Source organism: Cottoperca gobio, chromosome 4 (genome assembly GCF_900634415.1).
Source record: "Cottoperca gobio chromosome 4, fCotGob3.1, whole genome shotgun sequence".
Lineage (NCBI taxonomy): Eukaryota > Metazoa > Chordata > Actinopteri > Perciformes > Bovichtidae > Cottoperca > Cottoperca gobio.
The window spans coordinates 16,911,851-16,939,091 of NC_041358.1; the positions used below are offsets into that span (position 1 = coordinate 16,911,851).

The following is a 27,241-nucleotide window of genomic DNA, read 5'->3' on the forward strand; positions in this document are numbered from 1 at the left end:
GTGAAGATATGAACAACGATCAGTCACAGAGAACGTTGAGTTTCATTGGAAACAGGCAATGAAGACAAAAGCCTACCCCCTACCACTAATGCTAAATGACAATGAATCCCTGTTGAGGGAGCTCTGATAAATTGAAGCAGATGCATTTTCAACATGTTTTATTTATATTGTGCATATTAAATAAAGATGCCTCGGTATCTACTCAGTTTGTTCCCTCTGCTGTGTACCAAATAACTTTGTTCCCGATAAATAATTCACTACCCTGACATTATAAAATGGGTCAGGGAGCTGCTTTTTCATTATTATTGCTATTATCATACCCTGTGAAGTAGCAGCATAGGGAAGAAAAATTCAACTGAGCAGTGAAAGGTAAAAAAATGGTTCATCAAGATTTGTGTCTCTTCTTGCCGGCATTCATCCCGGAGGCTCATGCTGTCACCACTGTGATGCATTGACACTTAGCGTCAAGTAGCTATCCACTTTTTTCACGCACAGCATAGCAGAAGTTAAAAAGGTTCATGGCAAAATTACAGTCAAGAGCTCTATAGAATAACAATAATGGGAACACTTTGTTAACACAGCACTGGGTTATTCAGTAGTTCCTTTGGTCAAAAACACACAGCTTATTCCCTGATATCATATCCAACAATTCATGCAATCTCCATGAACACTGGCTCCATCAGCATGCTTTTAAAAGCCTACACAATGGTCATATTTAGTCAGGTACTTCCACACTATGTAACACACTTGTTATGCCTTGATGGTGTCAACCTTTGTCTGTTTTCAGTTAACTTTTGTCAATCAATTCTGATACTTGATGTTGACTATGTTTTGTTCACAAAGCGAAATGCACTTGAGATTAGCAGCTGTGGTAGGGATCAATTTTCAGAAACAGAATAAGATAAATTTGAATCTGGCGCATACTGGGAAAAATTGAGCCTACTTCCCCAAACAGAAAGCACGATGACATTGTGCTACTGATTGGCTACTAACAACTTTTCCTGTAACCGTCTTAAACTGCAGCTGCTAATTTCAGCCCAAACTGTGTCTTTTTTTTCTTTTCTATCTCTCATTAGTTTTTCTTTATTTTCCTCTTTATTTGGTTTCCTTCTCTTAACAAAAAAGCAAATACAGCCACCACAGGAACCTCTCCTTGTGGCTATAAGGAGCTTGTGAAATTTTGAATTATGAGTATGGTACGCTTGATTTGACTCCAGTGGCGCTTCACAATTTTTTTTTCTTACTAGGCGACAGTGCGGCCACTGGGGTGTATCTGATTGTTTTGGTTCAAAGTTTATTTAAGGGGGAGGGAGGGGGTGGGGGCAGGCAAGTGTACTTTCAAAACGGTTGTCACTGATAGCAGGGACAAGGGAAAAGGAGGAAAAAAGAATTAAGAAAAGGGAAATGTAGCTGCAGCTAAACACCTTGAGGTGGCTTTTTTTACTCTCTCTGTGTTTCCCCTATTTTTCTCTTCTCCTCATGTCATTGTGTTCTGCATCAACCCCTTTACATCCCTCAGAGCTTCGAGAAGGTTGGTGTGTTTTTTCTTTTTTACTTTTTTTAATCCACATTTGAAAAACAATTCAACATGTTGAAAAATTTTAGCTATATTTGCCTATTACAGAGCTCGATTACTTACTAATTTGAGGAAATACTAATCAGTTTATCCAAACTGCTAAATGATTATGAAAGAAATGTATCTTAATATCCAAGGAAGAAATGATGAAAGCAAACCTGATTAGCTCGGGTCTTGTTAATTTACTTTTATGTTTGCATTGTGGGGCCTTTTCTCGTTTTGCATCCTTTGGTATTGCTTCTGCACCTAAAGGCTTTTCTTGCACGTGTGGTCATGGACACCCAGCACGTGGAAATAACAGAACTTGTTGCATGATGGGAGAATGTAACTGCGCTCGCATGCCTGTACAGAATCCCTTTGGCCGTGTTGGTCTTTTTTCTTTCTGCATTCCTTGTGTTTTGTTCAATTGTTTCCTTCTCTTTCTTTGTTTTTCAAGTCTTTTCCCTGATACAACCTGATATTTTGGCTTTCCTTTATGTGGTTACATTTTTTGTGTCGTGATTATGGTATCGTGTTTGTGAGTTTTCCTTTCGTTTCAGTTCTGTTCCTGATCTTACTTTTCCGTTAAAAAGTGTTTGTCTTTTTGTACTTAATTTGTTTGTGAGATTTGTGTGTTTTTTTTCTCTCACAATGATGCTGCTCTGCTTCTTGAGTCTCGGAGTGCAAATGCAAATGCCGAATGAAATAATAAGTGTGTATACAGCCAGTGTTCCTGTCATCTTGTTTATAGCAATCATTGCTAAAAAAAAAAAAAAAAAGTTACGCCTGATTGGGTTCCATGGTGATTCCAGTCAGACATTAAGGGATGCCATTTACAGTGTCGTGTGGATCAATAACAATATAATGACTTCAACATCACATTTGCTGTTGCTTAGCGGGTGCTCAAATAGATACTTTTATTTTCAAATGGCAGCAGCTAGATGTGATTGGTTTTGTTGACTGACTGCTGTTTGTGTTCCCTCGCAGTCATGACACTCAATCAAATTATAATTTATTATTTAAAAGCCCTTCTTCCCTTACACACACACTCAGAATAAAATTGATTTTCAGGTTGATGTGACTAAAGTAATGATGATTCTCTTAACTGGACTACAACAAGACAGTAATTTGTTTTTTTAAGTATTTATTGTGTAGTCCTAAAAACAATAATGAGGTAATAAATAAGCAATACAGTGATTTATATTGCAATTAGCTTTATACCATCTCTTAAGATGTTCCACCTACTATGAATGTTAGCATCAGCATGTGCACCAGGTTTTCCGAGACATATTCAACTGAATCAGATCTAAATTGGAAAAACTGCCTGAGTGTAAATTGTATGACTCCAGTATTCTTTTGAATACATAAGATACATATTTTTGAACATGAACCACATTTTGTGCGTAGTGTTACATGTGTTTAAAAGAGTCTGCACAGATCAGGCATATCTTTCATTTAGGTAGAAGTGATAACACACTCTCACCTCTGTCAGTCTCCTCTGACAGTGGGAGTGTTTTGTATTTGTGGCTGTCAAAGTGCACTGATCTCATTAGACTGATATCTGTCAAGTATCCAAGTCATATTGAAAATGACTACAGTTCCAACGGCAAACTAATTATATCCCATGCTTTGCTAGCCTTTATTTATCCATAGGAGTACATGTGCTTTTCTCAGTAACATGCTGTGCCAAGTCTTCTGCTGTCGGCAACTTTGGAGTCCGAACATATTTTGCTTAAGGGCACCTTGACTGATATAAATGATCTAACAAGTGTGTGCAAGCCAGCAAGAGAATTTGAATTGTATTTTTGTTTTGCCATTTGTGACTAACTCCTGAGCCCTTTTGCTTGGCAAGAGTTTAAGTGTCACGCTGAGCCCCAAAATATTAGTAAGATAAACCCCCTCGAAAAATAGTCAATGTTAGCCTGTGTTTTCCTTTCTGAAGATGCTGAGAAGAGCCGATAGATTTCTTTCCTTTGCACCAGCCACATCATTTATCCTGAAGTCAAGTCATTAGATGAATATATATAATCATCCCTTCTGATCTAGCTGTTATCTCAGACGTAAATGAGGGTTTCAATTGAAACGCCTCTTTGCACTAATTGGCTATCAACATACTTTCCGTCAGTAATTGTAGCAGTTGAGTCTGTAAAAAGCACTAGTTAATAAGTCACCGATGCCCTCCACATAAGTGTCCACAAAACATGGCAAAAATCCCACCGTAAGAAACGGAGAATAATGAAAGCCTGACCATTTCTACATTCAGTTTTTGAATCAAATTAGATCTAAGAATAACACTGATGCAGAAAGACTGCGCTGTAATGTATGCATGTGCATGTTTGCCCTCCTACAATGGTATCTGCCTGATTTTGAATGTGCTTGCATGTCCTGCTATGCATTTGTGTGTAACGTTGGGAAAGAAAGCTAGATTACACCTTATGTTCTCACTGGCCAAAGCAAAATCCTGCCATCTCTATTAGATGTTTGTCTCAAGGAGTCCTGAAGTTAACAGCCACCCCTAAAAAAAGACAAAATCATGTTGCTCTCAGAAGTGCATTTATTTTTCATCCAAAAACAAAAGTTTCATTACCTCCTATTCTAATGCAAATACACTCCCTTTCTCAATCTGAATGATAATAATCACTGAAGGGATCACCACAGTGTGGGGACATGGCTGCTTGCCATGTACCTGTAAGACAATAGAAAAAAGTGATACACTCTGAAATCCCCTAAATCCCCTGCCAAGATTCCTGTCAGTTTCCTTTAGATATTAATTTCCATTTTGATGAGCCACCGATAGTGACTATTTAACATTGGCGCAGCCAAGGTATGTTAATACGGGCCGACCCCCTGCGGCTTATATGTAAATGCCACAGGCCTCACCCAGCAAGTGTGACTAAAGGATCTCCATACTGCGCCTGTATCCTCAGGCAGCAAGAGGGTGTAATCTCAGCTTCAAGGTGACACTAAAGGCTGCACATTATTTTGGCTTCCCCCCTTCATTTTGGGGCAGCAAAAACTGCCTCACCAAAATGGCCGATAATGTCCACCTTCTGACCTCTGTTTTTTGGCACAAATCCCTCCACAACACCGCCCACTATTAGAGTTAGTGCAGTACTCTGGCGTTCTCTCTCGACTGCTTTTCACCTCGTCCACCGTAAGGCTTCTTGTCTTTCTCTCCACATTGGGGCTTGAAACAAGATTGTTAGTAGACCAAACGAAAGGTATATGTTTTATTATCTCTCAATTCCAAATGGGCCTGCTGGGCTCCTGGTCTCTGTGAAGAAGGAGCCTGTCCATGCAATTGGGATTCTTTATTTTCTTTGTATCACTTGCACCTCATGTTAAAGGGTAGGATAGCATAGGTGCCACTCATACACATACACATATTTTGAAAGCTTGCTGAACCATTGACCTATTAGTTACAATGTCCACGTACAGGAATAGCTAATGATAGTGCAGTGACTCATTTGCATGTAATAATGGCATTAACACCAGCGTTAATGTTGTTACTCAAAGTGTCTGCTGGGTTTTAACATCTATCGTTGACGACCAAGATATAGTGTAATGTCATGTAGCATCAACTGACCTTGAGCTCTTGATCTTCTGTTGTAACCAAAGACCAAATGTATTTGTGTCAGACACACTGTGCATGCTGCTGACAAGTGGACTCTCCCCCACTGTCCATCATCTGTGTGCCCCAGTGCCATAGTGACTTCAGGAAAGGAAGTTGTTGTGAAGTGAAATGGCTCAGTGATCTGTATATTTCAAATTTCACTGGCAGGCCATAGCTAAAAGTTACGTGCGTTTGGCAGGTGGTTGGTGTTAGTTCCCACATTGCCTTGACAGTGTAGGTACTCAAAGGTGAACAGAGACCTCTTCCTATGGGGAAACCTCATTCACTCAGCCACTCCAGCTCCCGATCCATTGGCTGACCTGAACCCCGGGGAGAGAAGAGCACCATCAGACCCCCCCCCCCCCCCTAAAATAAACAGACTATGTTCGCCCTATTTTCAAACGGCGTCAAATCTTACCTGAAAAACATCTAATAGTATTGATGCATACGTCTTTGTTGAACACAGCTGCACTCAGCCCGTGTAATGTTTATGCTGTTCAAACTTAGTTTTTATTTATTTATTTTCATTTGATTATGTGAGCGTGCGTCTGGAACAATGCTACATTTGGGAATGAATGGCATGCTTGGATGGGCTTGGGTGACTTTTTTTGGATTGTATTGGTTCCCTGGTGTCTGCCCAAGTGGATGCGGGCGTACCTGTATATGTCACTAATGCCATAGCCACACCCATGCATGTCTGTGTGAGGAATGGGCTAAAATGTGTTTTTAGTAAAGAAAATTGGACAAACTAGAATGCAGAGATATATTTCCTGTACCTTTTTTACGATTGGCTTTTTTGCCATTTTTTCCAGTTCAAAATGTTTGTTTTTTTAGAATATCTCTCATTTAGAAATCCCAATTATCCAATTATACTTGTCACAATGACACAAAGCATGATATCTTAACCGAAAGGTCATGCGTCCCATTGTTAGGTTTCATTCCTGTACAGTCAAATCAGGACAGAACAGGTTATGATTCTCTGATGTGTTTTTCAGCAGATGTTTTGCAGCTATGTTTACTTCTAATAGAGGCATTTTACTTAGATTCTAATATATGGAATTATTTGAAAGAATTTCAAGGACAAAATACTCTTTAAAACTGCCATCGACCATTTTTCTTGGTACATTTTATGCCAAATCAGTGTGTGAGTTTGTGTACCACAAAAGAGCATTTCCTCAAAGGTCACCGATGAAGTTTTTGCTCTCAAGGTCAGGTCGTGTCTTGCCCAAGGTAGTAACACAATTGACATTAACAGTAAATTACAGGACTTATATAATAATGAATGTAGAGTAGTACAGAGAGGAATAAATCAAAAGCCCAACAGTGACTGCAGAAGGTCTCCATCCATGTTTGATTCACTCTATAACTCTAATTGACGTTGTTTTATAAATATGTTTACATGTAAAGCTGATTGTAGTGGTTTCTATTATTGAATATGACATAGCTGTTAAAAGACAACAACAGTAGATGCGTTTTTACCATTTGGACGTTGCCCATAGTGCCAGCTTGCTTTAAATTACTAACATACTTGGACCATGCAGACTACATGTCAACATGGTATATGTACATCTTAGTGATTTTTTTCAGTGCTCCGGTCAGAAAGTCTCTGGTAAATATCCCCTCAGAGTGTGTGTTGGTGATATTTGTGCCCTTAGTTTGTTGAAAAAAGTCAAACTGTCCCATGCAACGATCATATGAATCCCATTTGGATCGACACGGTGTATTTTGGAATGCTACCTATCCTTGATGGTCCTCTCAGTCTCCCCCCCCCCTGAATCTCCCCCTCAGTCCCCACCTCACACGCACACCTCACATCCCCCCACCCTAAGACTTCCCAAGTTTCATTTGCATTGAGGTGCAATGTTTAAGGCGGGGAAGAGGGGAGGTGTACTTTATTCTTGATTTCAAGCCCCAGTGTGTGAGACCTCAAAAACCCACTTTGAGCCATGGTCTTTTTTTTTTTGTTTTGTTTTAATTTGATTTAAAATCACAGTCTCCTTATTCTATCCCCCACTTATGCCCTCCTCCTCCTTCCCTTTCTCCGACAACCCAACCCCTTCCCCTTTGCGTACTGTACAGTATGTCTGCGTGCCCATCCGTCACTGTCTGTCTGCCCGTCTCCCTCTGTCTTCTTGTCTTCTTGTCTGCTGTCTTGCTGCTTGAGTCTGTTCTGCCTCGTGTCCTGTCTCTCGTGTCCTGTCTTTCCTGTCTTGTCTTTCTGTCTGTCTCTTAGTCAGCTCTTCCATTTAGTTGATCATGTTTTACTTCTACATCTGCACTACTTTCCTTCTCTCTCTTTGATCTTCTTTGCATCCCAACAAACATTTTGACATTAAACAGACGTAGATACTTTGGTTTGCAGCGATTGTTTAAAATAGTGACACATGGAAGTCATAGACCTCTGTAGTAGTCCATAGCTGTTGTCTGTATCTTTTTTAGTGAATTTAAAACCCAAGTATTTTTTAATGTTTTTTGTTCTAAATAAGTTAAGTCTTAATATTTTGTTTTTAATATACCACAAAAAAAGGATTTCCCTCAGGACAAGGTGGTGCATAACCATCAGGCAGATACATGTTTGATTCTCCTTTTGATTATATATTTTAGACCATTCAACCGAACAGCAATTATCCAACTCATCGTGGAATAGGCAGAACAAATTCTAATGATGCTCACCTTAGATTTATATAGGCAAGGACAGTCCTGCATTATATAACACTTAGAAGATGTTGCGCTCATTTAGTGTTGAACAGGGTCACCTCTTGCATGATATATCTGTCAAGTGCTTGCTGGGATGCCTGTCATGAACACAGTGTTTTTGCTAACTCATACTCTTTCACTTTCTAACTCTTGCATACTGTACACACGCACACTCATGCCTATACCAACGCAGAAAATATATACATCTATGTATATACACATACACACACATGCAAGTACACAGTACCTTTCACGCCCTTCCAATGCGTCTCAGACTCATTATCAACCTCCTTCCACTCAACTCCTATCCATGAGTTTTGAGGTCCTCCCTGTCTCCCTCTCTGAGCTGTCATTCTGCCCTTATTCATCTACCTTTCTATTTCCCTTTCCCTCGATCTTTCTTTCTTGTCCTCTGGATTTCTACACCCTGTTGATCCAGTTCTGTTTCTTGACTCCAACACTCTGTGATAGTAGACTCTCAAGCTACAACTACTAGTTTTTGTTATATTTATTTCTAGGCACACACCTTGTTCCTCAATACCTATTTTGTGTTAACTGGGACTGCGATGTGACAATGTGCCACCATCACATTTTGTCACATTTGCTGGAGAAAAACAAAGTTTACACAGCATTGAAGTGGGTTACCCCCCCTTCACCCTCCTCCAAACCTTCCCCTCTCTTTTTCTTCCTCTGACACTCTTTGCTCCTCTGTTCCCTTTCTTCCTCTCCTATCCTCAGATGCTTTATCCTCTATCTTGTATTTCTTCTTTCCTCTCCAATCGTCTTTTGTCTGGGCATGCTAGCGACCCTTCAGTTATATTCCTCTATGCATTTTACCTCAATTTTGATATCTGATTTTGTTATCATTTACTCCTTAATTTACCTTGGTCTATTTATGCATGCTGTCTGTGAAACTGATAGCTGCATCTATCAATGGAACCGTGTCAGATCTTAATAAGGCTTTGTCCAGTGGATCTACCCTAAACCACAAAAATCTGATTAAAGTTTCTCATCTTTAAGATATCTAGGTAGAAGAGACAGGTGTCAAGTGCAAACTTATTCTAGAATGCGTTTAGAGGTCTTGTAGAGATGGTCAATAGCCCAGTAACCCTACACTTCCTGTGCTACGGGAGAAGCCTGTAATGGCCTATTTCCTGTTTGGCATGTGTGCCTGAGAGGACAGGAAGTTCCAGGTTGCCATGGTGGCTTTATGTGATAGCATTATCACATGGCCTTTACTACACACCTTCATACTTCGTGATCAGGTTATGCTGTAGTTGTATATATGTCAGCAGTTCAGTTTCAAAGATGAGAAACTCGTAATAGATTTTTGTGTCTTTAATTGTGCTGTGATGGGTCAAATATTGGTCAATGGAACCTTGTTGCTATGAATCGTTGCTTTATTGTTAATCTACTTTGTTGTTGAAGCAGTTCTGTTAGTTTAGTTCCTTCTCATTATTTGTATATTTTTATGTTTTGAAAAGTCTACTTCTTTTATTTTGTGTTTCAGTTCACATGTACCATGTTGAACCTTTTGTGTTAAGTATTTCCTTGAGAAGGGTCCATTTTCAACGACCTCTCTTGTTACCTCTCTTTTTTTTCTTTGACTCCCTTGCCCTCTTTTGTCATCCTCTCCCCTTCCTCATGCCTTCTCCCAGTCCGGCGGGTGCCTCCTCGCTTCTCCATTCCACCAACGAGTCAGGAAATTATGCCCGGTGGCAGTGTGAACATAACGTGTGTGGCGGTGGGGTCGCCCATGCCTTACGTCAAGTGGATGCTGAACTCAGAGGATTTGACACCCGAGGATGAGATGCCAGTGGGCAGGAATGTTCTCGAACTGAGCAGCGTCCGTGAGTCAGCCAACTACACCTGCGTAGCCATGAGCAGCCTTGGCATCATTGAAGCTGTGGCGCAGATCACTGTCAAATGTAAGTAATCACTGTGCTTATGAAGATGTGCACTTATAAAGAAGATTAACTTCAATTTAGTCTAAAAGGATGTACAGAAAACCTTAGTTACAATGTGTATAACCGCTAGAAACAGATATCTGCATATGAATTCAGAATCTGTAGGCAATGGGACAAGATTGTTTGTATCGGAAAGCGTTCTGGTTTCCATTTTATTGTCTGTTTGTAGTCCGAGTACTATTGACTAATCACATTCCAGTCCGAAAGGCCATCTTGGAACCCATTGGCTATTTATTAGCTTAAAAAAACAAAGAGTATACACATTCATATGCAGATAGATGTGTATAGAGATTAGCCATAGTCGTCATCTTAACTCCAATGGCATTCTCGCCTCTTAAATTGCTTGTCTGACTGTAAACAATGCTATTATCCGGATATCCTCTGGCTTCATCGGAAGCCCCAAAATGATGGCCTTTGCCCCTGGAGGCTAAATCGTCATCAGACCAATAGCTGGTGGGTTCGAGATTGCAATGTGTATTGATATTATATATTTAGGGCATTCTGAAATCTGACACGTTTTCCTTTTTTGCTACAAAGTTTTTCAATCAGTCAATGTAATGATAAATGACTGTCTCCTCTTTCCATCCTGTTTTGTCACCATAACAGCTCTTCCCAAGCCTCCAGGTACCCCTGTGGTTACTGAAACCACTGCCACCAGTGTGACCATCACCTGGGATTCAGGCAACCCAGACCCAGTGACTTACTATATCATCCAGTATAGGGCCAAGTCCCCAGACAGCAAGTATGAGACAGTGGATGACATCACCACTACGCGTTACAGCATTGGTGGCCTGTACCCCAACACAGAGTATGAAATCCGTGTCTCAGCCGTCAACACAATCGGCCAGGGTCCTCCCAGTGAGCCAGTAGAAACCCGGACTGGTGAACAGGCCCCTGCCAGTCCACCACGAAACATCCAGGCACAGATTATATCCCAAAATACCATGATGGTACGCTGGGAAGAGCCCGAGGAGCCCAATGGGCAGATCAAGGGCTACCGGGTTTATTATACCATGGACGACTCCCAACCCATGAGCCTCTGGCAGATCCATAATGTTCAGGACAGCATTATCACCACTATCCAGAGTCTGGTTCCTCAAGAGACATACACAATCAAAGTCCTAGCATTCACCTCTGTAGGAGACGGACCCTTCTCCGAACCCATCCATGTCAAAGTACTGCAAGGAGGTAAGAATAGGAAAACTGATTTTGAGTGAAAACTTTGCTCATTTATTTTTCTTCCATTGCTGTTGGTGAATTTCATGTCTGGTAAATTTGCATACAATAGGCACCTTTGTTATATTAAAACCAAGTTGTTAAATTTAAAATAAGTTATACAGAAAGTGGTGAATGCTACATCTGTTCTCCAGCCTTCTGCTGAAAGACTTTAACAACCAATGAAAAACATCTCCGGCTTTTTTTGTGCATCAACAGCACATTTTCTGAAACGTTAGACAGACTATGCCTGCTGCCAAAGAGACAAGTTTTCTCCCCTGCTGTGCAAAGTTCACCCACACATCTGCGGCCTCTGCAAATGATGACAAAAGTATGTTTGATCATGGCAGTCTGAAAAAAAAAAAGCCGCACTTGACAGAGAACCAAAATCTGAGAACACACCAGGATCAGCTTTAGAGCTGAGCAAAATCTCTCCATCCATGCCAGGGCAAGAAAGCACGTCCAACTTGAGAGACCCCACAATAAGTAGAGCACTTTGCACCATGCTTGCCACTGGGGCACACGCTTTTGTACTTCACTATAATCTATTCCTCTCCATTTAAGTCCATCTAATCCTCTGCCATTTTATGCCACATCTCATTACGTTCTTCGTGGTAGTGTGTAGATAGAAAATATTCTCTTTTATTAAGAAATCACTCAACAGGAAAAAGAACATCATTAGCATATTCTTAACACTTATTTTTCCAATGGTAATTGGGCGTTACCCCTCCCATGTGTATAATATTAATTTCCATGTCTTCACCAATTTCTAGTAACACATTCTGTCCTCTGCTATGTCCTTCAGTTCCAGGTCAACCATCAAAGTTCCAGGTTGGTGCTGTGTCTGATACCAGCATTCAACTGACCTGGGAAGCTGCATATGACAAAGAAGGAATTATTAATTATGAACTTCGCTACATGGAAGGCAGTTTTGGCACGCAGGTAAGAATTTCTGAGTTTCATTTTGATTCCAGTACCTTTTTTGCAGTGAGAAATGTACATCATCCCTTAATGATTAAACATTAAGTTCCCCTGCAACCGTTTTAAAACAGACTTGTCAATAACATCACTCTCCATCAATAGATGAAGAAAATATTCGGGCCCACATCTTCATATGTTGTGGAAAATCTCCGCCCACACTCAGACTACCACTTCTCCCTGGCAGCCATCTCTACCAAAGGCATTGGAGCCTTCACCAATGACATATCACAGAAGACCTTGCAAGCCAGTATGTAGCCCTTTATTCAGTCTTCTCTCCTCTTCTCTCTGTGGGTTGGCTAACAAAGGGATTTTCCCCGGGAAAGCAGTTACATGATTGTATGCCTATACAGAAGTGAATTCTAAATAGGTTATGTGCTCTTTTACTGGAGCTTGTAAACTATATTTTCTCTGATATCAACTGCATCATCATCTTTGAACTATGACTGTGTTTTTCTCAGACATATTCAGGGTTCAAAGCTGATTCAGAAATGATGAACTACATAACAAGCTGACTTATCTAATGTGTTGTTGAATTCATACTAAAACATGTAGTTTTTGCATGTGATCTTGATTTTGTTAACCTCAATGTAATAATATTACTGGTTTTTTTTCTACCTTATGTTAAGCAACATTAACGATCAGTTTGTTTTGTGGAGAGTTTACAACCTTTTCATTTTAGAATTTTCTTTAATTTTATAAGGTGACTCTGGTGCCAAAAATGCATGGGTGTAAATCAAGTCTACGTACACTGAAAATTGTGGCAGTTTCTTTTTCCCCCTTTCACTTTTGTTCATATTTGCTTTGTCAACAGCAAGTGCACTTTCTTCCGTGTGACAGAGACACAAAAAATGTCAGCTCTCCTCTAAGACCGCCAAGGCTCTCATATGAACTGTATTCAGATTGGGGATGGGAGATTTGCTGATGAGTTTAGTCATCAAAGAAAAAAAAAAATCCTATCAGCAGTCACCAAAAGTACTCGCATGCCAACTGCCTGAATGTATTCCAGTATATCAGTTCTGCCCTGATTATTTTATTTTACAGATGGCAGGAACACAACTGAATTATTTAAACCACCCAGCTAAAAATAACAGTTGTGATATAATAATTCACAGTAGTGCGAGCTGTAGAGAAAAGAAAATACACAGCCTATCCAATCAAATATCCAATAGTAGCCAAAGGACTGTTGGAATGACAGGGTATGAAATTCATGTATTTTGGGTTTCCACAGCACACAAAGATTAACAATGATGTTGTGTATTGACTTCTAATTCATTAATGGTATAAAAAGAAAGACTTGAAAATGTAGCTACATTTAGTTGATTTGGCGCTGATCTGAGCATTGTGGACCCTGCTGATACAGAATAAAGAAAGCAACAGACACATGTATACATTCAGTGTCAGACTGGTTACCTTTTATTATAAATAATTTGACCTTTACTGGGACATAAGAGAGCCATGGTGGTGGGAGTAGACTTCTTTTAACACATTTTCTGTTTCTACCAGTGCAACTTGTTGGATGTACCCCCACATCTGGGCTGTGGGGGCTTTGGAACAACCACTTCACAGTTCTTTTTGGTACTGCTATGCAGCAGAGCTACACAGACAGTGCAGAGTCACTGAGGAGAGCACCAGTTGCATGTAACATTCACCGGGGGTGCCCACCGGGGGTGCCTGTTGATCACTGCACCGTTGATCTTTGATCAGTCCAGGCATGAAAATGCATTATGTTCATTCAGCCCCATTTCTGTCTTGGCGTCTCTCGAGTGTCTGTGCGCATCTTCACCTGTCGATGTGTGTTTGTGATTCCCTTACCTCTGTTTTTGCATTTGTTCTTGACCGGTAAACCTCAAGCTGATTGGATTCGATACACTCCTCTATTCCTCTTCCATCACACTATTCCAGCTGTGTTTCTCTCTTTGCCACTTGTTCCCCTCTGCAATGGAACAAATGCTCTCCTTGGAATGGCTTGACATCTCCTTGCTCACTTTGTGTCCTCTTCCTTTTGTGTTGAGTCTTTTGAAAAAAAAGTTTTAAGTTAGATTTTTATTTTTTTTATTTCTATTACTCTGGGTTATCCAAAATGATACTGGTTTGACATTACTCCAAACAGTAGCTTCCTGCTATTTTCATCTTTCTGTTGGGTTCTTGCATGAACCCAGGACCACCACAGCCACAGGCAACTACAGCACAGCAGGCAGAGCAGACAGCACTGATACCTTTGCCCGTTGAACTAATAAGGGGGAGAATAAATCTAACTGATGGCTTCTTTCAAGTCTCTGCTCGGGACAAGGGACTCTTCCTTTCAAAATAAAGTCCCTGCTCGAGCAAACGTGAGATACATCCGTTGGTTTCTCACTGCTGAGGTCAGAAAAGTCACAGAATAAGTCAGACACAGCAAAAGAGTTCCCACAACACAATAAATATATTGATCTTTTGGATCCTTTGAGGTAAGTGATTGACTGGTTTAGGGATTCAGTCTGCCGTAACCCTTTTTTTTAAAAGACCTTCACCTTATTAATCCAACTAACGATTGTTAGGTTTTTTTGTTGCAGTGTTTTTCCTGAAACACCAACAGAGAATTGCAAAATAGAGTAAGCATTCCTTATACATGACACATGTTAAATATTAAACTGACATGTCTAGTGTTTGGCTCCGCAAGCAGGTCAGGAATAGCAGCACGTCTATGCATCCAATTCAGTTAAGAGCACTGTGACATATATAATAAATTAAGTGCCTTCAGTGCAGTGTAACATAGATAGTTTAAACTGTCATCCTTTTGGAAAGACACCAGGAACAAGCATATTGTATAACCATAGAGCACATAGGCTACACATGGACACACAAGTGCATAGAGACACACTGTCAAGTTTCAGGGCAATAAACTGTAGTGTGTGGAGTACAGTACGATCACGATGGATGATGCACACACACTAAGAAATGCCCCCCGCATAGCCAGTACAGTAAAATAATTCTAATCATTAAAGAAAAAGAAACACTGCATACACAAATTAATTAAAAACACACTACAGAGCAATGACTGCATACAATATTTGGACATTTTTTGATTGGCTTATGGGATTGTTACTGCCGTGTTATAGTCACAGCCCTACAGAACCATTTCAACCTGGATTTGAACCCAATGTAATCTCACGCAGACTGAAACCCTTTTCCACTGAGTAAAAAGTAAGACTTACTACATGATTTCTCTGTTTTGCTTTATTGTCTATTATCTGTGGTACAAAATGTTCGCAGATTGTTGAAGTCTGTTCAGTCCAAGCAGCATTACCAGGGGCTATTGTCATGGGGTTTACTCTGTCAAGAACTCGTGAAAAGTCACTGTACAAAATTCTAAATTCTCATGGATCTCAGTCTATGCTCCATCGTGAGTGATGCCAAATAACTCCTCAAATCAATGAGCGTCACAATTATTTCATTGGCTTTTCTCTGTCAATAACACAGCAGGCTGAAATCAATTCACAAGATGTTACTGGCAACAGTAGCCCTCATTCAGAAGCAAGGCCTCTTGGGGTATGCTGCCATAGTCAGACCAGGTTGAGAGACCATTTTTGTGAGACCGTTCAGACGTGGCCGGAGTGGATCCACAACCCGAGAGCTGGGAGGGCTCCCAGTATTCTTCTAGCTGTAACCCAGTTGCAAGGCATGCTAACAGGACTTAAGCTGGACCCTGGGAGTGGATGGTAGGGGACTGCACTGCCCCAGAGTGGCAGATAAGAATCCCATTTCATAGCGTCAGAATTAATTTCATGCTTTGCGATGAGCTATGAGCCAGACCCCGGGATTGTCAGGCTTTGTTACACATTTAGATTATACCTAGAACCTGCCAGTAGCCAGTCAAGTGCTATCTCTCAAATTAAAGTGGCAGATTCTAAATCCTCTGTATTTAGCCAAACAAGCAGTTTAGCCCGCCCACTTACTGTAATTGCAGGAGGTTTTTAGAAATATTGGAATATTTGTGTGAGTCACAGCACGACCATTTGGCATCGGGGGGATTAATTCCATAATGATCTATGAACATCCTGTCATCCGAGGCTTCTAATGAAAATACAATTCAAACACGGACATGTGCTTATTCTCTGATAGCAAAAAGCATTGGCAATCTGTGTCATTTTAAGAGTTGAAAACAGCAATGAGTAATGGCCTTTGTAGCTAAACTGATAGCAATGTGTGTCATTTATATGCACTGAGGATGTTGCATGTTTAATCTGAAGGTAGTCACAATGATTAGGTATGCCACCAGTACTTGCCATTACATACTTTATACCCGGAGCTCTTAGTCATATCACAACAGACTAAAAAGTCGAAGTGAAGGATATGAATGCAGACATGACTAATTATTTGTCAAATAGCATTTAGGAAACTCTTTCAGCGAAGCTTCAAAAGAACCTCAAGTGAGTTTCTTCTTTTGTGGTTGTATAGTTCTTCTAGCCATAATCCTACCACTGGCCTTCATGGGATATGAATTTTATTAAAGCTGTGCCTCAGCCAGTCTTAAACCATTATCAGGCATGAGGATGCCTGTGCACTGTGATAGCCTGGCCCCTGTCAGATTCATGGCCTTTTTCGCAGCACAAAGATTGAGAATCGAGCAATCACTCTTGACGTGGGGAGTTTGCAAATACAATATGAGCAGAGGAAAGAAGCTGAAAGGCTCAGAATCCAGTAAGACCGTAAGTAAATAAGCCCATTGGACACAGAGAAGGGTTTGGGAACTGTGGCTCAGGTCCTGCCCTATTTGTCGTATGCTGGAACATTCCGTCTTCACTAGGAAGAGTCCTTCATGATAGTCAGAACCCCTGTTTGTTATTTTCCTTTTTAAAGCTGCTCTACCCAAAGTGACACTGCAGTCAGAACGCTATCGTTAAACTTTTATGAATTCAGAAATACAAGCTTTCCGTCTTGCTTCCTCTATTATTGTGTCTTGGTATTCTCAAAATGGCTGTAAGCTTTACGAAGATACATAAGGCAAAGGACTATGAAATGAGATTTATTTAAACTAATTTTTAACATGGATAGTTGGCAGTGTACACGGCCAAGTGCATAAAGAACAGAATATCTTGGGAGTGAGTTTTCCCCTCTGTGGCTTCCCCTCTCACAGTCTTGCGGACCCTCCGGCCATAAGATACATGAGTATAAAACAGTCCTGGCTACAGCACAGAGCCAACTTTCTCCCTCCCAATAACCCCAAAATGGGTCCAAAACTAGCTCTCAATGAGTCAAAATTAAAGGTGTTACTTACTGATTTAAAAACGGGGACGGATGTCAACATTTCTGACATGCTTTCTGGGAGGGAAATTGTTGCAGCTCACTGACTATAGAGTAAGCACTCTCTGTGGTCAGGTGCTGGTGGTAAGAAAGTCTAAAAAATTTAGTATTTGTGGGAGTCAGGTACGTATGATGCAAACAATGCCTCTGATTCCTTTTTGTTTGTCTGTTGTTTGTTTTTTTAAGTAAAATGTTATTATTTTCCGTTTATGCTGAGTATTTTGTTTTTTCATGTTTTTTCATGAGTTGTCATTTTGAACCTTAACTGTTGTTGTGGTTCTTTCTTTTCGAGTCACCTGGGTTACAGAGAAATTAATTTCCCAGTACCCTCCTTCAGTTCATAATTTATTTATTTAGCCTTTGTTTTGGAATGAGAATATGCTGCTTGTATCCATGGGTTTCATTTGATTTTCTTTTTGCTCAGTTTCTGTGTGTGGAATGCTTCTTCTTTTTTTGATTGTATTTCATTTTGTTTTTGATTATTGTGGTATTTTTACCTTGCATAACAGAAAAAGAAAATGTAATAATGAACTGGGTTTGTCACACCAAGATGGAGGGAATATCGTCTCACACAAAACGAGGGGGTTAGAGGGAAACCCTGACTTGGATAGAAATATTTTCATACATGTCCTTTTATCCGTATAATACCAATCTCTGGATGAGAAGTGAAACATGTTATCGCTCCCTGCACAGCACACTCTCTGGACGAGCACAAGCTGTGTAAGAGCTTGGCACAGATTAGAAGCGAGAGGCATTGAATTTGATTTAGAAAGTTCACAGATGTGCAGGTTTTAATATGTTTTGGAAGAACACTTCAGACACAAATAACAGCCACCGTGTTAAAATAAAAAGCCTTTATACTGTTACAAATTAAAAAAGGACAGACTACACTACCTCCTGCTAGCTTAGACACAGGAATAAATAACTTGTTTTAGTTAACACTAAACATTTTGAATATATTCATCTTATTTTTATCCTGTCTTTATGAACATGACAGTTTGTTATTAATCCTCATGTGGATAGGCGTGGCTTCGTGGTTGCAATAATTACAGAGACCCAGAGGGGGCAAGACAGTGTCCCCAGTCTTGCATTGTAATACATCGCAGGACATGACAAGATCATGATAGTGTTGCTGCTCAAGCAAAGATGTAACACCATGAAGCTTTTGATACCTCATGTGTACCAGAACCAAATACATCTCTGTGTGTACAGTACTTGTCCTTAGGTATCCCAGAAGGGTAGCCATCTTGATTCATTATTACAAAAGCTTGTGCCATTGTCCATTTATGCCTCTTATGTTGACATTTGCTTGATGTTTTTTTTTGTTTTGTTTTTTTTAACATATTTTGTCTCCGTCTTTGCTTTTGCAATTTTTTGTTTGAATTACTCTTATTGTTTTTTTATGTTATCCTTTTATCATTTTCTTTATCTCTCCCATCTTTTTATTTTTTTGTTTTTCACCCCTACCTTCCCCCTTCCCCCGTCCTCCTCGTCCTCGACCCCCTTCCTTCCTGTCCTTTCCACCTCACCAGAGCCCTCAGCCCCCCCTCAAGACATTAAGTGCAGCAGCACCAGCTCCACCACCCTGCTGGTAAGTTGGCACGCCCCACCTTTGAAGAGTCAGAACGGTGTCCTGGCGGGGTATAGGGTGCGCTACCAGGTGGTGGGCCCGTCGGAAGGCGGCAGTGACGATGGGGAGCCCATGGAGGAGCCCACAGTCCCTGCCAGTGGAGAGCAGGTGCTGCTGCAGCGATTGGAGAAGTGGACCCAGTACCGCATCACTGTGTCTGCCTTCACTGTGATTGGGACGGGCCCTGAGAGCGAGCCCCTGATCTGCCGCACAGATGAAGACGGTACTTGAATTATTGTCGTACAGCATTATGAATATGTATGAGTGCTTATAACTATAATTATACAGAGCTATAAGCAGATTCCAATGCATTATAAGTATGCCTAGAATGTATTGTAGACACGGGCTTCATAAAAAGTGTACCACTTTACCAAATACACACAATTGTGTTATGGTAGATTGATTTCAGAAGCATGCCGACATCTTTGTCCACAAGCAAAGGGACCACATTCAGTTGTGTAAACCATACAAAAAGAAAACACTTAGAAGAGATAACACACTTGGGAAATCAAGTGTGTTGCTATTAAAACATAACTAACCAAATGCAATTCATTATAGCTGCCACATCCCATATCCTGCTTCTATCTGTAGGCTTTTAACAGTATCCCATTGCTCATTTGAGAGTTATAAGCATTATGAGTGCTCTCCACTGCAAGACCATATTGGTATGTGCATTTACGGTGGCAGCAGTAGGTTGGAGGTTAAACTAGCAGCTGTGTGTGTCTACTAAGGTTGCAATTCAGATCCACTTACTTGAAAACGTAGTTGAGGATGCATAAAATAAATAAACAATAAGTATTTCATTTTCTATTTGTTTTTTTATTTATGGATAAAAATGTATACAGTATATACATACATTTATACATATATTTATATAAATATTAACTGTGTATGTATATATATATATATATATATATATATATTATATATATATATATATATATATATATATATATTTATATATATATATATATATATATATATATATATATATATATATTATATATATATATATATATATATATATATATATATATATATATATTATATATATATATATATATATTATATATATATATATATATATATATATATATATATATATATATATATATATTATATATATATATATATATATATATATATATCTATATATATATATATAAAAGAAAAAATATATATATATATTGTTTATAAATATAAATACACTTTCCCCTGCATGTGCAAGCACAGCCTACCAGAAAAGCCAAGATGCTTGTAAAAACATCTTATAAAAAAATAAACATGATAAAGCTAAGTTGGATTGCAGAAAATAAATGACAAAGGAGTAAAGCAGTTGAGCAATAAAATACATAAACTGACAAGTAAAGATGTGGGCATGTCACAGCACATCTGAATCATTGACGGATGGCTGACATTGGCTTCTATTCTCCACGATCCATTTCACATCCATTACCACAGCGTTTTATGCATTCTTCTGACACTGATGTACAACGAGCGCAACAGTAGAGACGAGCTTAAATTGTCACCATATCTGTTTTAAAAGACACCAGTATCAGGAATTGCAGGTTTGAGAGCCACAGTGCACCGACAATAGCTGTAGCACATTTTCTGGTGTCATTACGATAATAACGTGACAGAGAAGTGACAGGTAAAAAAATAAATAACAAGAGTCTGGACTAAAAGGTAGAAAAGATTGTGGTAATAAACAAGATTGGTGCATGATCATGGGGGGAATGGGGTTGTGATTTAGGGGGGGGAAGAAGAAGAGCAAATGGAAGCAGTTTAAGTGGAAGAGTTCTATTAATGGCACATCCATCTCAGAAAAGGCTAGTCCGTGGCATACGGAAAGGCCTAGAAGCAAGGCCTTCCATAAAGACCTGTCATTATGACTGAGAGAACCCCCCACACCGATGGCAGACAGACACAGCAGACACATATTGAAAAGGTGGAGGAGACAGGATAAAGTGGTGGTGCTTACTGTGTAAGATTGACCCTGGAGTGTTTGTGATTGTTGTTTTTATTGTCATTCTTGTGTGTGTGTGTGTGTGTGTGTGTGTGCCATTTTAGTTTTTGTCTCATCCTGCCTTGCACTTTTAAATAGTGTGAAGGATGTGGAGCAATTGATTCATGAGAAATATGTACTATTATGAACTATGAAAATTTGGCAGCAATAGATGTAAACAAATATCCTTATTTGAGAGTTTGTTTTGTTACCCACAGTTCCTGGGGCTCCTCCAAGGAGAGTGGAGGTGGAGGTCCTCAACTCCACAGCACTAAAGGTGATGTGGCGCTCCCTGACGCCAGGCAAGCAGCACGGTCAGATCCGTGGCTACCAGGTTCACTATGTACGTGTGGAAAATGGCGAGTCACGGGGCCTACCTCTCATCAAGGACGTCATGCTGGCCGATGCCCAGGTATGACCATCTGTCAGTTTCCTTAGTACAAATCAGTTATGTAAAAACGCTTTTAAATTCCCCCTCAAATCACGCTCATAGTATACATAAATGCAGTTTCTGCTCACATAAAGTTGCCCAGGTCTGCCTTTGAATCTATTTTTCAATTGTGATACAAAGACACTTCACCAATTAAGCAGTTTTAACAGTGACGCAAAGATTAAAACCTCAGTGGACATTTCAAAGAAACTTTTCCCAACTTTCTTTCTGACACAGACCGCAAATTGTGTACTTCAGTCTCACTGTTGTGGCTTTGCAAATATTGCTGGAGAATGGGAAGCGATATGGGTACTTTTCCCGCTCAGATTTCATTTCATATTGCTGTAATATTCTTTTCCCCTCAGCCCACAGCGAGAACTGTAATCAAAGCTTCACTCATCTTGTCCTCCCTCTTCTGCCTCCATGGCTTTTATTAGGAATGTCTAGACCCCTGCATTATGGCAACATCTGCCATGAAATGTCTGATTGTGTGCTTGTATCAAATGCAAAGACTCAAGGAAAATGCTGATTATAGTATTCTGTGCCTTCAGGGGGGGAAGTAAAATTGCCATGAAAACATTTTACCCAAAATCAGCCTCAACTGACAGTTGGAATTGTGATGGAGCCCTGTGTAATGGGCTTTTTTTCTTTTTGCAAAACTTGTTTGAGAAATCCTGCCACAATGAGACTTTTGTGCGCAGTAGCAATCATCCAAATGTAAATTATAGCCTTGAAGCAAGAGGGTAAACAACACAGAAGAGAATAGTTGTATGCAATTCTTCATATGTGTGGAGTGAATGAATCAAAATCTATTTTTTCCACTTGAATGAAGGGGTCCATTCAGGCCAAATGCCGCCAGTGTCTCGTTGACATTTTTGGCATTTAGCTGACCACAAATCCAAGAGTAGATTATGCTTAAATAACTTAAATTATAAGATCCAAGCAGTGCATGCACCCGGCAATTAACAAGGAATGCCAGGGCAAGATATCTTTTAAGTTGCATATTGTTGTTGGTTTATAAATAAAAAAAAGCTACATCTTAATGTCACCACCGTTCTGCAGCTATCGCTGATTTACAGTAACACTAAGGTAGCTGATAGCTGCACATGGTTAAACATCTCGCGGCCTCACATGCAGACCTTTACAACTCTCCTTGTTCCAGCTTCTCCTTTATAACATAACCTTCAAGCAGCTTCTCTCTCTCCTGCCCTCACAAAACCAGTGACCTATTTCTTATACCAACCCCTCTCCTCTCAAACCTCTAATGCCCCCGTCTCTCACAATCCTATTTATTCCCTTTCTTTTCTCTTTCTTTGTTTCTTTCTTTAAAAAAATATTACTTTCTCTCCTGCGCTCTCCTCTTTGGCGGGGGGGTTAGTGGGAAACGGACGATACAGCTGAATATGTGAGTACGAAGTTTCGCCTGAGTGCTCTGTGTAGCTGAAAGGGTATAAACAGTGGGTATTGCATCAACCTGGTTGGATTCACAGTTTACAAAACCCCTCAAATATTTATTTGATATGTTTGGCTAAGAGGTTTCATCTCAGCTGTCTGGCCAGCTAACCTACACGGTATCTCTATACGCCGCTATTGTAAAAAAACGACAAATTTCTATTGCCAGCTAGCTTCTACAAAATATGGCTGGTGCAATATCCACTGCCCACTGTGCCTGGAATGCTAATGCTACTAGTGTCATGCTGTGTGTTGATACAGTGTATTTGGTTTTGTGCTCTGGTGGTGTATGTTCTTCCTTTTTTTTTGTGTGCGTTTGAACAATATTATTTCATTTTCAATGTGGTGCCTTTGAAGTATTGTGCTGCCATAAGTTCACACACTTGTCGTAGCTCTTTTATTGAAAATATTGAGACGGTAGTACATCTCTGACGCTCGTTCACAACTGCAGATTTTTTTTCAACCAATTGTACCCTTATTTTGAACCCAGACTTTAAACCCCAGGCCATCTGCATTACGTGAATAACATCTCAAGTACAAGACAGTACTTATAGCTCATTTACCTTTTATTGATCTCTCCCATTCCTCTGCCAACCAGCCTGTTAAAAACCTCATTCTGCATTCGGTCAAACCTGCTCAACTGAAAGATTCATTAGAATTGATCGGAAAGCCTCTCTTTGAAGAGGACTCAAGGAAACTTAATGGCTGAGGTAAAACCTGCCAGCGAATGGGGCAGGATGTATTCAGCATGCATTTATCACAAAGTTAAGTTGTTGATTGGAATATTGCTGAAGGAATGAGGGGGGGCTGCTTCCCATTTACATACCTAATGTTCCAACTCCACCATGGCAACTCTAAGGATTGACTTAATGGCATGGTCTTCCATTACATAGGAGGAAAACATTACATTTAATGCATGCCTCGTGGAAATGAATAAAGAGGGCCAGGAGACACTTCACATAGATTAACATTCAGCGTAAGGCAGTTAGAGCTGCCTGAAGGGAGGTCAAATCATCAAAAATTCAAGACACATTTTGACATTTTCCTGTTCCTGTCTCTTCCCTCTTTCCCATAGGAAATGGTCATTGGAGGACTCAAACCAGACACCACTTACTCCATCACTGTGGCAGCGTACACCACCAAGGGGGATGGAGCCCGGAGCAAACCCAAACTGGTGGTGACCAAAGGGGCAGGTTAGTACAAGGATAAACCATTTATTTGTTGGTTTGTTAACAGAACTTTTGTTCGTACAGCAATAAACATATTATTTTTGTACCTGTGGCTGAAGTGTACCTTGCTCAGGGGTTCGTCATCATTCCTATCCAGCTGTTAATGCTAGGATAACATCTAATTTCATCTATTTAATTACCAACAATGAAGGAACCCTTGTTTACAGCCAAATTGTGTTGCGCTTAACGGATCCAAATTTGGAAAAGCAGACATGAACAAATAAAAGAGCTGTTGACATGTATTTAAGTGCATTAAGAATCCTTATCAAAGGTCTGTGACATGTTAAAACCTTTCCTTCACAAATACATATTTTTTAGCAAGTTTCAACTCAACAAATAATTTTTCTCCAAATGAACTATTCTGAGGTATATCTGGATTCAAGAACAGTTCAGTCAGTTGAGTTGATGTTTGCTTCAACCATGGCAGCAGTTATTATTTGAATCATGTACAGAAGACTATCCACAGGTTTTTTGAGATCAAGGAGTTGATATGAGGTATGTGGTAGATTTTTCAGACAGATTATGACAGCTTGAAAGCCCCTGTTGGGTCTTTGGTTTGAGCTTTAAGGATAAAATACTGGAGGCTAATGCCTGCACACTACAAAGCCTTGTCTTCTTCACTTTTTCCCTTGTTACCACCAGTAGGCACACTAGTTTAACCGGACCGCTTGAGCCTGTTTGGAAGCTAGCAGCTTAGTTACCATGAAGATGATCCAAACCTGTGAGGCTGGCTGCCTGAGAGTGTGAAAACCTTCCTTGAGAGAATTTAAGGCGTCAAGCCAAAATAGGAGCATCCTTTTGTGTAAGCATCTGTGCCAGTCGGCTTTGGGTGGCTTCAGAGAAGCCAATATGTACACAACTGCTTACATACTTATCTATACACACACGTATACTTTCCTAGTCACTCATGAGCACATGCAGTCTCCACTACTGATCACACACAAACCGTATATTCGGACCCATAATATGGCACAATGATGAAATCAAACCCACCAACAGACACACCAACGTAATCAAATTTCCCAGATCCTGTGTGTGTGTTACGGTGTCAGGCATTGCAACGCTGCCAACGGGGCTTGAGCAAATGCCGCCACTCTCCATCCTCCTGTCAGGGCCGGCTGACTGATATGTCAGTCTAGCGCACTCTGTCTGTCCCTCAGAGGAAAAGGCTCTCCTTTTTATCATTGAAGTGTAAAGAAAAGGTTTATGCCATGGGGGCCGAGATAAATGAAAAAGGGGAATGGGGTAAGAGGTAAGAGGTTGGGAGATGCCTTTTTCGGTGGTGAAGTGGTTGTCCTTCCTGTTCTGAGGGATGTTAGGATGGCCTAGGGAAGAGCAGAGTTCCCTCTGGTTATGGGATTTCTGAAATACCATGGAATTTCCAAAAAGGGATTTTTTTTGTGTTTTACTTGGGACCTAAAATCTGGCGTACGTTTTGTAAAGATGCCCACATCTTTTTTTATAATGGGTGCCTTCGTAAATCTAACCTGACACTCTGCACTAAAATTAGAGCACTGTTGTTCTAAAGAATAGAACGTTTTATTTCTATATGTATTAACGAGCGGTTAAGTTTAAATGGATAAAAGAAAAATGTTCGATGTGTATAATACACAGAGGTGCTACTAAAACAAGTACCAGGGCAGGTTCACAACTTTTACTAATGGAAAACCAAAAAAGAGCGAGTGGCGATAAGTAGAGCCGTGCCATACAATGCTGTAAAAATGCGGCATAAGAGATGATTATGATGAGACGTGATATAAACAGTATGTATATACTAGCTAACATCAGGAGTTAGTGAGTGAATTATTTCAATGTATTCACCCATTAATCCAACGCTGTTGCATTTCTGCTAGGACGGTCAAATCCACTCATAATAGACAAACAAGCTCTTCTTAGGATTTTATTTCACCCCTGTACCCTGCCAGCTGAATTCCTCAAATGTAAAAGTAAACTTGTGCTACATTAAAAAAAAAAACGCATATATCCTAATTTTGACTCGATACCTATTGGAATACATACAAAAAATGGATCTCAATCAGAATATTAACCTACCTTCTTCGCCATACAAATAGTGTTTTAATGTCCAGCTCAAGTGATTTACCCTTGGGTAACCTCATAAGCAGAAACACTTTAAAAGTGTGATGCAAATAAATGTAATATTTTACCACTTGATTGCTATCGAATGTATGCACTTTTCAAACACGTACAAACATAACTTATGCAACAGCTATTTAAATCTCTTCTTCTTTTTTTTACAGACAAACATGCACTTAAAGTGAACAATTTCCTACAGAAACTATGACATCATAGTCGTGTTCTTTTAAGGAAACATAAAGGCCTAAAAAGCAACATCAATACAGAACGTCTTGACATTTAGAGTATATTTTGATGCCACTTAAAAGTGGATTCACATCGATGGCCAAGTCTTTTCATCTTCCAGAAATTCCAACAAACTATCTCAGGATTTTGTAGGATATAACAACAAGTAGAACTGTGCACCTATTTGTGGACACAGACAAACAACATTCATTATGTGTCTGGTACACTACTGTCTTTACTTGCTGAATGAAAGCCTGGTTTGAAAAACGCCTTTTCATGATTCTTACTTTCTGTACTCTAAACTTCTTCATGGTCAATGTGAGGCAGTGTTTTAGAGGGGGCCAAAATAAGTCTTTATTGATAAAAGATTACAAATGTTTGTGTCTGAAAATGTTATTCTGCCATCCGATCTTCACATTGTGGAGTGTTTCACTGGGCAGAAAGGAGCAGCAATCAATATAACCATCATTTTTCATCTTCTTCAGGTTGAAGTAGAAAATATACATTGTCCTCTATAATAGAAACAGTTTTCAAATAAATAAGTAAACTAACCAGTCAACAAACAAAATGAAACAGCATGTTACAAATATATAACACTCTATATGTAGCCTATAGCATGAAGTGTGTTACCCAGCACCACTAAGAGATCCTCTAATCCTACAGTACAAGGAAAATATCTTAAGAACTTTTATACAAATGGAAGATTTGGGGTATGCCAAGTCAGAGAGGGATTCCTCAAGAGGTTAGCCGGTGTGTGTGTAGATCCTCATAAAAGCATGAAAGGAAGGAGGACGGACTGACTGGTACTATAAACATAAAATAAAGTCTCATAAGTGAAAACAAAATTCCAATGAAGTGCCAATTC

General features: G+C 39.8%; 1 protein-coding gene across 1 annotated transcript in view; it reads left to right on the forward strand.

The window, feature by feature from the left end:
- The window catches only part of ptprsa (protein tyrosine phosphatase receptor type Sa), a 239,000-nt gene that overhangs the window by 165,872 nt on the left and 45,887 nt on the right, over positions 1-27,241 (forward strand). The window contains 9 exon segments of the mRNA XM_029429714.1: positions 1,520-1,531; positions 9,524-9,793; positions 10,439-11,020; positions 11,853-11,989; positions 12,131-12,275; positions 18,844-19,164; positions 21,165-21,358; positions 22,755-22,781; positions 23,904-24,021. Of these exon segments, the coding sequence (XP_029285574.1) occupies positions 1,520-1,531; positions 9,524-9,793; positions 10,439-11,020; positions 11,853-11,989; positions 12,131-12,275; positions 18,844-19,164; positions 21,165-21,358; positions 22,755-22,781; positions 23,904-24,021 (1,806 nt within the window).